The sequence below is a fragment of the Pteropus vampyrus genome, unplaced genomic scaffold (assembly GCF_000151845.1).
Source record: "Pteropus vampyrus isolate Shadow unplaced genomic scaffold, Pvam_2.0 Scaffold138, whole genome shotgun sequence".
Lineage (NCBI taxonomy): Eukaryota > Metazoa > Chordata > Mammalia > Chiroptera > Pteropodidae > Pteropus > Pteropus vampyrus.
The window spans coordinates 1552798-1564084 of NW_011888919.1; the positions used below are offsets into that span (position 1 = coordinate 1552798).

Sequence of the window (11287 nt, forward strand, 5' to 3'; positions counted from 1 at the left end):
GCTCAAGCTTCCAAGAGTCCCCTCCTAGTGAGGTCGTAGAGGACATGCCAGTTCCCCCCGTAACAAACTGTGACAACACACGTGAAATGCTGTCTCTCAAGGAAGCGCCCTGGAGACTCAGAGCCCAGGGTTTTTCTTTGGGGCTGGTCACCTAAGCACCCTCTGCCCGGCACATACCAAAATCCAGACTTCCCAAAGGAGGGCAGGTGCTCTGCAGAAACCACATTATTTGTACAAACAGTTTAGGCACAGCGACTCCCGCTTATCAGTCAGGGAGTGGTGGGGACTCTCTCAAAATACAAGTTCCCAGAAGCCAGCCAAGGGCCGATCTTATAAGCAGCCTTTCAAAGGATAAGTTTCAGATCTGAATTGTTAATTATTTTCTACATACCCACTTTAGAGATGGGGAAACTGAGGCATGGAGGGGTTAAGAGACTTACCCAAGGTCACACGGCTGGTGGGGAATAGCCAGGAATCGGTGTGCTACTCTGCCGGCTATTTCTTTTTCTTGTCTTATCACACAACCTCCCTCGTCACACTTACACTGCATACTGAGACTATATGTGTCGGACACACACAAATTGCCTCTAAGTCACACAAAAACCCTATGAAGAAGGTACTTTTCAGAGCCCCATGAGATAGAGGAGGAAACAAAGGCACAGAGAGGTAAAGTTGCTTGTCCAAGGTCACACAGCCAGCAGGTGGTGGAGCCAACATGGGAACCCAAGCCGGCGAAGGCACTGCACCACCAGCTCTGCTAGGGCATGAGAAGTTATCTGATACCTCAAGGCCTGATTTCCTCACTTAACAGGAAAAATCACAGCATCTATTTCACAGGAGTTTAGGAGGATTAACTAAGTCGCGCCATGTAAGAAGCTTAGACGAGGGCTTAGTATATAATAGGTGCTCAATCCACGTTAAGTATGAGTGTTCCCGTTAGCATTACACAAAGTACTCGCTCCAGGCCTGGCACTCAGAAAATCTTCAATAAATGCCAGCTCTTTGCAGTGTTCTTCTCAGGTAATTGGGATCCCATGTCATCCAACCGGTGACTCATTTTAGGGATGATGGAATGGAGGCTCAGGTGGGGAGGTCACCTGCTTGAGATCGGCCAGTGAATAAATGACGGAACAGGAGTCACACCTGCCTCTAGTCATTTATCCACACCTGGAGCAGTTTCCCTGCCCTGGCCCCAAGTCCCAGACCCTTAACAATCTCCTTGATCTTCCTCAGATGTCAGCTCAAATGTCACCACCCCTAGGAAGCCTTCCCAGATGCCTAGACTGCGTCTGGTCTTCCTGTAGTTCGATCTCAGCCCCCGGTCTTCTTCCCTCTCGGTATTCCCCACACTGGTAATTTGTACCTTTCCTTACTTCTCACTGAACTGAGAGGCCTGTGAGGGCAGGTCCTGGGCCGGTCTGTCACTGCTGTGTCCCAGCACTGCCCAGCACAGGGCCCAGCACAGAGGAGCCACCAATAACCATCTGCTCATTCATTCGAGGTTTTATAAGAACCTCCGACTCCTAGGTGAAGACAGATGTTCAAACAAATAATGTTCACAGCAGCCCTATTCAGAGTAGCCAAAAGGTGGAAACTACCTAAATGCTCATCAACAGATGAACGAATAACAAAGTGTGGGAGATCCATATCATGGACTATTACATGGCCATAAAAAGGAACGAAGCACTGACACGTGCTACCATATGGACAAACCTTGAAAACATTATGTGAGGGAATGAAGGCAGACATACAAGGTCACGTATTACAGGATTCCATGGATACGAAATGTCCAGAAGAGGCGAATGCACAGAGACAGAAAACAGATTCGTGGTTTCCAGGGCCTGGAGGAGGAGGGAATGGGGGGGTGCCTACTTAATTAATGGGTACGGGGTTTCCTGTTGAGGTGATGAAATTATTCTGAAACTAGATAGTGGTGGAGGCACAACGCTGTGACTATAATAAATGCCACTGAACAGGACACTTTAAAATACTTTAACTGTTTGTTTGCTTTTTTTAAGAGTGAAGCTTGTAGCCAAAAAAAAAAGAGGAATTAGTAACAAAAGTTTTTTCCTGAGAACCTCATGTGTGGTTGGCCCCGGACTGGGTGGTTCTGGGGACACAGCTGCTCACCCAGGCAGTGCCAGGTCCTGTCCTTGTGGCTCAGTGGGGGAAACAGATGTTAACTATATAATCACACAACCTGAGAAAGGACGGGGGGTCCTTGGGGCGGTGGCAGGTTCCCACACTCCCGTCCCCGCTCGCTGCCCTCTTACCCCATGGCCTTGCTGTCCCACCAACACCCAGGATGGCTTCTGCCTCAGGGCCTTTGCACTTGCTGTTCCCGCTGCTGGAATACGCTTCCCCAGACAGCCACATAGATCTTTCCCGGCTTCAAAATCATCTCCTGAGAGGGGTCCTTCACGGTCCCTCTAAGTAAAACTGTGCCCCACAACAGCCCCCCCACAAGCCATTCTTCTCTATCCCTTTTCTCTGTATTATTTTTCTCCAAATATTACTTTTTCATCATCTTCCCAATTTTTTTTCAACTCTCTTTATTATTTTTCCTCTTAGAAGAAATGATGAATGGCACAGACTGCCTGGGTTCAAATCCTGTCTCTTCCTGCCTAGCTGTGTGACCTTGAGCAAGTTACTTAACCTTTCTGTGTCTCAGTTTCCTCATTTGTAAAATGTGTATTATAACGAAAGGCTCTACCTCATAGAATTACTAGGTGATGAGATGATCTAACGAACGATGGCATATAGCGAGAGAAATACTAGCTTTTTATTACTGTTGGTGATGTCATTTGTAGTAGAGTGACATGTTAAGAAATGCAAAAGGAGGCAGAAAAGAAATACACAGTAAAAGAGAAGGCTTCCTCTTGCGCCCTTATGGAGGGGTACTCCTGGGTGAAAGGTTTTAAACCCTATTGGAAGAAGGGACAATTGAGCAGACATGCTCTGCCTTCTTCATCCGCAGCTCTGATCACAAGCATCATAAAGCCTTTACTTGTGCAACTCCATGACACTGAGCTCGTGATGGCAAGGCCTGCCTGGCACCCAGCGTGGGCCACCACGAATGGCCCCTCTGTCTTTGTACATGAATGAGAGAGTGGGTGTGACTTGCTGAGCGAAGGAACCAATCAACTGTGCCCCACTTCCAAACCGAGTTCTGGATCCTTCTGCCCCACTGTGAGGGTTAGCCAGGGTCTCGTCACCCTCTCACCCTCCTGGGCTCCCTGGCTAACGCTGCAAGCCACCAGACTCCCCTTCACACGCACTGCCCAAGGCCCCTCACCTTTCTGCACCTTGTCACACAGCAAGTAGAGCTCCTCGCCACCCGTGCACGGCCCACTCTCCTTGTTGATTCGGCAAATCCGCAGCTCGGACGTGTTTGTGGACTCTGGGAAGGAGCCAGAGTAAGAGGTATATTTAGAAAAAATGAGGATTCGGTCATCAAGTCCTTAACAGGTACCCCGTGGGGGCCCAACTGTGCTGTGGAAAGGCGGGAAATGGAGAAGCCTGACCCTCCTGGAACCATCGGTCCGGACAAAAAATGAAGATCCTCAGACAAGAGAGGTTAATGGACAATCACAAGTCCTGGAGCTGAGGCTGGTGAGTGTCTGGCCAAAAGGGAGACACACATCTGCCAGAAACAATTCTTAGATGAGGGTTAATGGCCTGAAATCTGTAGTGACACCTGTCATTCTGCCCATTTAGCAGCCCTGGCCCTTCTTCTGTTAACAGCCCCCCAATTTTCCTTTGAGGACCACCCCCTGCCACCTCAGCCATGGGAATGATTGGGTAGGGCCTAGCTCTGCAGAGACCATGTGCCTCTGACCCAGCCAATCAGAATATCACCTCCTCCTGGCCATTGATTGGTCAGAGAGGAGCACATGACCAAAGCCAGGCCAATGAGAGACAGCCCTGGGACTCTGAGCAAAAATATTCGGTAAAAGAAGCTCTCTTTGCCAGCGGGGAAGAGGTGCCAAACTGGTAGGACATAAGCCGAAAGCCGCACACAGTCACTTTGCCCCCGGTGGAAGGCGCTGGCAAGAATGACTCTAACATGAGGAAGCATGGCTGAGAGAGGAGACAGAGATCCCAATGACATCTCTGAAGACCTGGGTGGAACAGGACAATGGAACGAGCAGGTTTCTCTTTTTTTTCTCCTTGCCCCATTTGAATTGGGATTCCATCACTTGCGTCCATAAAAGCCCTCACTGGATTAACATCCTTCCCCACTCGGATGCTGGGCCGTCCCTGTAGGCTGCCTAAAACCTACCAGCCATTTCCAGTCCCCTCTTCCATGTTTGTACCCCTCTACAGAGGATCAGAATCCTAAATGCTTGTTTTCCCAGACTCCTTTGTAACTAGGTGTGGCGGCAACGAGACCAAGTTCTGGCCAACGAGACATAAGCAGAATTCTACTAGGGGAATTCTGGAAAATATATTGTTTTATCAAAGAGAGAAATAGTATTACTCACACTGCCCCTTCCCTAAGACTGCCCAGTGAAGTCGACATTCTACACTAGGAGGCCCTGTTTCCATGGCCCGTATAGTAAATGCTGAACCCTGGGACTGGCAGTCTATAGTCTGTACAGCATACAGGGTGACACTGCCCATCCTACCTTGAGTACAGACATGCTGTCTGAAGCCGTGGCAGCCAGCCCATGACCATGAGGGGAAAAGCGAAGAGAATCACAGAGCTGCTGAGCCAGAGCCCCCACACTGCCGAGCAGCTGAAACCACAGGAGCGGACTTCATAACTGAGACATATAAAAACTCCCTGCTGGTTCACGTCTTTGTATGTGGGGCTTTCTGGTGCTTCTGGCCCAAGATAATCCTATGGACACAGCACCCTCGACTCACTCTTGTCATAGACAGGCTCAGAGAGCACGGGGTCCATCTGGCGCATCTGTCCCTGCTGGTCCCTGTAAGAGGCCTGGAAGCAGATCCTCACGACGTTCATGTCCACCTCCTGATGGTTCTTCAGAGACCCAGCTGGGGGAGAGACGTGGGAGGGCTGAGTGAGGATAAGGGGGGAAAGCCTGGTGGGGGGACAAGGGACAGAGAAGGGATGGACTGGAGGAGATGGTGGGGCCCAGAGAAGGCGAAGGGATGGGGTGGGCAGAGGGAAGAGGGGCCTTGGGGACAAGCGGATCAGGCCGGGCGCGGGGACCGGGACTCACCGTTGTAGGGGTCAATGCCGAGCTGGATCTTCCGCTCAATGGCGGCCTCGATCTCCTTCTTCCTCACGCACTGGATGCCCAGGTTGTTAAAGCTGCGTGTGGGGAAGGGAGGTACTCAGGAAAGGGCAGGTGTAGCCCTACCCCATGGAGGGCTCCAGCGGATGCTGCCTCGGGGCTCACAGTTCCGGGGGCTGAAGCACCCCTGCCCAGGGCTCCCAGCTGTGGTGGGATCTGGGGTTTGAACCCCTTGGGGATGTCAAGGACCCTTGAGAAAACCGGGGAACGCCCCTTATCTTTATCACATGACAACACAGGCTGACCTCATTTACAAGAAAACTACAAATTAAACACCAATGCGAGGCCAATTTTTTTTTTAACTCATCCAAACAGCGAAGATCAAAACATTTGCTAATACCCTCTGCTGGTGTGGTTGTGGAGAATCAGGCATTCTCACCCATTGCTGGGGGCAGGGGGGCTGTAAAGTGCTCCAGCAATTACACCTCGGAGGACAATCTGGCAGTATTCATTCATTCCACAAATATTTTCTGAGCACCTACTGTGTGCTAGGCATGTGCTAGGCACTGGGGGATATAGCAGAGAACAAGAGACAAAGATCTCTGCCCTTAGTAAATGTGTAAAGCTCTAAAAATATGCATATACTTAGAGCCAGGAATTTCAATTCTAAGAACTTAAACTAGAGAAAAAATGACCTATATGTAAGCCATTCACTGCAGCAGAGTCAGTCGTAGAGCCTCAGGAGACTAGAACCTCTGTAGATGCCCATTAATAGAGGACTTGTTCAAACTACTGTGTATATCCACACATTGGAATACTATACAGCCAATAAAAAGGACAGGGCAGCTCTAGATGTTCTGATAGGAACGATCTCTGCGATGTGCCGGGACACAAAAGTGAGGCACGAGTGTCTGCTACCATTTAAAAGGAGAAAACGAATATACCTAAGCATAAAAAAAAAAATCTTTGCATAAAAAACTATATCCATATGTAAAAAATATATCTATGCATAGCTCATTTTTAATTGCCTCCAGGAAGGGGCACTGGTACCTAGAGGACCTAAGATGGAAGGAAATTTATTTTTCACTGTCCACCCTTTCTGAACCTTTTAATTTTTTATGCATAAAAAAATATTTAAAAAATTTATGTATGATGTATCTACGAAACAGGGATAAATATACTGTGTGTGGATGTGTGGGGGCATTTTGTAGAGGACACCGAGGCTCCGAGAGGCAAAGGACAGCAGGTAGCCAGCGGCAGGGCTGGGATTGGACTCCAGAACTGACTCACTTTGTAATTTATGTTTTTAATACATAAAAAATTAAAAGGTTCAGAAAGGGTGGGCAGTGAAAAGTAAATTAAAACTAACTTATTAATTATAATTCTTAATATAAACTTATTGTGAGAGACGAGACCTTTCACCGCCTCAGGCCTCCGTTTCCCAGTCTAGGAAATGTGACAGGGAGAGTCCGGCCAAGCTGCCAGTTGCCCTAAGGTTTCCCTGGGGAATCTCCAGGGGTCAGGGGCCAGGGGTCAGGGGTCGGGTACCTGTGCCGGGGGCTGACGTGAGGCCGGAGCCGCACTCTGCAGACGCCGTCGGTGCAGTCTTTCCCCACGAGGCTGTGGGGGTGGACTCGGTGAGGCCAGTCCTTCCACACCAGGCACGCGGTCACCTCCACCTCCCGCAGCCCTCCGCAGTCCCGGAGCTACAGGAAGACAAGCGTTCTTCTGGGGGTCCCATCACAGATACCTGCACACATCCAAACTCCCTGGGGCCTCCCTGGGTAGCTCCCCACCCCCCTCCCCCAGGATGATGGGAGGGTGTTGGCTGAAGACCCCTCTGAGATCCTAAACCTGAGGCTTCCCACTGGTGGCCGGGGGGCCTCAAAACATGACGGCCGCCCCACCGATGCGCTCCCTTGGGCCACTAAGACTTTTACAGGTTGGATTCACACAGAATCTCCAAGCATGGCCTACTTGGTGCCAGTGACAAGTACCAGTGACGAGGGGAGAAAGGCTCCTTTGCAGTGGAGAGACCTGGTGGACACCACCTTAACCAGGAGATCAAGGTCAGCCTCACCAATACTGGGCCAAAATGACTGGGCACCCCCTGCTGGCCGGGAAAGACACAGCATCACCACTGTGACTGGTCCCTCCAGAAGAGCGTCATTTGAACCTAATAGTGAGGAAACGCCAGACAAATTGTGGGTCACCAGGTCAAAAACGTGAGTGTCACGAAAGACGATAAAAAGATGGAATTATATTTTGGTTTAAAGGAAAACAAATTATGGATTTTAATCTGGCTCGTAGTTCCACAGTGTATATATATGTAAAAATTCATAGAGCTGTACACTTATAATTTGATATTTATAAAGAGAAAACATAACTTAATATATAAAGTCAACATAAATTTATATTACCTTTATATTCAAAGTCAATTTAATTATCAAAATAAAAATGTTTAATAATTACAATTAAAGTTTTAATTATCGTATTAAAATTTTAATTTAATTTACTAATTATAATTCTTAATATCAATTTAAGATAAACTATAATTTAAGTAGAACCCAATTTTTAAAAACTTAAAGACATGACCACGAAACGCAACATATGGTTCTTGACTGATCCTGGGTAGAGAGGGGGAAGAAGCAACTGTAAAACACACTTTGGGGACGACTGGAAATTTAAGTATGGACCCTATATTAGATGATATTATGGAATACTATTAATTTCCTAAGGGTAGTAAAGGTATTGTAGCCATGAAGGAGTTTACTCTTAGGAGATGCACACTAAAGTATCTAGAAGTGACATAGCATGATATCTACAACTCATCTGCAAATTTTTCAGCAAAAACATGTGTGTATTTGTGTGTGTGGAGAGCGAGCGACAGGTACAGCAAATGTGGCAACTGGTGAATATCGGTGGTGGGTACACAGGTGCTCAATTGTACTATTCTTTTAATTTTTCTGTAGATTATCATTTTTCATCCAAACTCATCAAGAATGCATACATTAAATATATGCATTTTTTGTATATCAATTATACATCGACAAAACGCTGTTTTAAAACTAGAAAAAATTTTAGTTTTTAATCAAACATTGGGAAAATTTTGGTGCCTACATCTAAAAAGCTATGAGACATCACCTTATTCCTGATTATGGAAGTTAGGGCAACTGAGACTGACTTCCTGTTCAACAGCTACAGGAGGCAGCAGGTAAAAACTAGCCTCTTTAGGTGATGGGCCCGGGCCCACAAAGCGACTTGGCTTGTTTGGGTTCCCCTCTGGGCACTGCTGGCATCAAAGACCCTACAAAGCCTGCTCTGAACTTGTAAATCCCAAGCTTAAAAAAATAGAGGGGACCGGTGGGATTCAGTGGGGTGATACTGCCCTCTAGCGGACATTTGGACATTTGGTTGACACTGCAATAAGGACCGTCACGAGGCAGCAGACAGGGTCAGAGATGTTATACAGCTTGCAAACCCGGGGCAGTCCCACACAGGCCCTGCCTGACTTCTGAACGTCCTGCCAACATTCACATTAGTGACAAACCTGTTGAAAATGACCAGAGCCCAGAACTTAGCACTGTTTTACATATATAATATTTTTCCCAATAATTTTAAAATGCACATAATTTGCAAGGACTGAAACCACCATGGTTAATCAAAGGAAGACTAGATTCTATTTAGACTGAGTTGTGCGCCGTTTAGGTAAATCCCATCACCAATAGCAACCCTGGGCGTGTGACATTTAAGTCACCAACTCTGCCAGTTTGGGTCAGGCTGCATTCGCGGCCACTGCATTAACAGGGTCAAAAGCCACTGTCACCTTCATCACGCTTCCCTGGGGCTGTGACCAAGCATCTACATACTGAAATAAAATGTGTTTACAGAGGCTGTATTATTGACCTCTCTCCATACTAAAGTTAGGGCATCGTGAACTCCACGGATGATTATGAGAAGAGGTAGGTAATATTGTCTATAAATTTCATTGAGTCATATAGAATTAAAATCATCCATTTAAGCAGCTTCTTCCTATACTATTAGGAGATTCTGAAGAGCTCAGGGTCAACAGTCTGGGGATTCACGAAGACTGCAGGGCTGCAAGCCTTCCATCTTCGAGATGTCACACAAGATCGTGGATGAGTCATTAGGACTTGGAGTGAGCCAGACCTGGTTCCAAATCCAGGCTCTACTACTGGCGTCTGCGCGATAAACCTCTCTGATCTTTCCATCCTCAACCAGAAGACGGGTATTGTTAAGTAGCTGGCACACAGGGGTGCTTAGTAAACAGCAGGCATTGCTAGAGTAAACTCGCTGTGTGCCCCCGAGTGAGTAACTTACCCTCTCTGAGCCTCGGTTTCCTTCTGCAAAAGAGGGGCTTAAAAATCCTGAATCCAGATTCGGAAACAGGTCATCCTCTGTTGTTGGGCATTTACTGATCTAACTCTCTGAAATCGAAACTGACACCAAGCCAAAATAACTGCCTGGAAAGGCTTAGAAATAGAAAGTTGGGGAAAACAGTCTCCAAGTGTCACTCCACAGATAACTTACTAATTACGAGAGGGAAGTTGGACCCATGGGCTGAATTGTGTCCCTCAAAATTCATATTTAAATCCCTACTCCCCAGTACCCCAGAATGTGACTGAATTTGGAGATAGACCCCTTAAAGAGGTGATTAAGTAAAAATGACACTATTAGGGTGGGCCCTGATCCAATCTGCCCCGTGTCCTTATAAGGAGAGGTAATTTTGACAAAAAGACATCAGACAAATGTGACACAGAGGGAAGACCATCTGCAGGCCAAGGGGAGAGGTCGAAGGACAGCCACCCTGCCAACACCTGTCTTGGACTTTCAGCCCCCTAGAACTGTGAGACAATAAATTTCTGTGTTCAAGCCACCCAGTCGATGGCATTCTGTAACGACAGCCCAAGCAGACTAAGACACCACCCTAACCAGGGACTCTGACTCAGCCTCACTGATATTGGGACAAACTGCCACCCCATGTCCTTTGAGGAGAGACGCTGAGCAGGTCACGGCATCACCACTGGGGTATTCCCGCCAAAACAAATAACCCGATCTGATCTGGAGACAGCCAACACACCTGGAATGTGGGACATTCTAACAGGACATCCATCCTGTCTTCCACAAAGGACCACGTCCCAAAATGCAAAGACAGACTGAGAACCGACCCAGATCGAAAGCCACCAAAGAGACCTGCCTTAGTCCAATCGTGCCGATGTAATAAAATACCATGAACTGGGTGGCTGATCATAGAAATTTCTCACAGTTCTGTACACTGGAAGGCCAAGATCAAGGGCCATCATAGTCAGGTTCTGGTGAAGGCCCTCTTCCGGGTTGCAGACTGCCAACTTCCTGCTGCGTCCTCACATGGTCCAAGGGGCAAGCAAGCTCTGTGGGGTGTCCCTCAGAAAAGCCCCAATCCCAATCATGAGGGCTCTGCCCTCACGATCTAAACACCTCCCAAAGGCCCTCACCTCCTAACACCATCCCACTGGGGGTAAAGATTGCAACATAAATTTTGGGGGGGATGCAAACATTCAGGCCATAGGAAGACCTGACAACCAAACATAGCACGTGATCCTGGACTGGATATTAAACAAGCAAACAACAAAACAACAGCTATAAAGGATATTTTGGGGGATAACTGGGATACTTAGAATATGGACTTAATGGTAGATAACATCCTTGTATGAATATTAAGTTTCTAGAGTGTGATATAACAGTGGTGTGATTCTATAGATCCTGCATTATAGAAAAATGTACTTGTTCTCGAGAGATACACGCCAAAATATTTTGGATGAAGTACTGTCATATCTCTGGCTAACTTTAAAATATCCTTCCATAAATGTCTATACTAAGAGACACGAAAAAATGTGGCAAAATGCGGACAGGTGTTCATTGTGCTATTCTTGTCTATTTTATGTAGGTTTAAATTTTTTCAAAAGGAAAAGTTGAAACATGAAGTTGAAAAAAAATCACCTATGAAATTGGAAAAACAACCAAAATGCTTCAAGATAAATAAGGGGCTGTGACTGTCCCTCAGTACACACCACTTGCCCCAT

General features: G+C 47.1%; 1 protein-coding gene across 1 annotated transcript in view; it reads right to left on the bottom strand.

Annotated features, from left to right (window-relative positions):
• RELB (RELB proto-oncogene, NF-kB subunit) overlaps window positions 1-11287 on the bottom strand; it is a 21043-nt gene that overhangs the window by 4522 nt on the left and 5234 nt on the right. Inside the window, exons 3-7 of the mRNA XM_023535247.1 lie at window positions 6753-6910; window positions 5190-5281; window positions 4870-5001; window positions 3296-3400; window positions 1760-1841 (exon numbers count right to left, since the gene is read on the bottom strand). Of these exons, the coding sequence (XP_023391015.1) occupies window positions 1760-1841; window positions 3296-3400; window positions 4870-5001; window positions 5190-5281; window positions 6753-6910 (569 nt within the window). The remainder of the gene's footprint in view (window positions 1-1759; window positions 1842-3295; window positions 3401-4869; window positions 5002-5189; window positions 5282-6752; window positions 6911-11287) is intronic.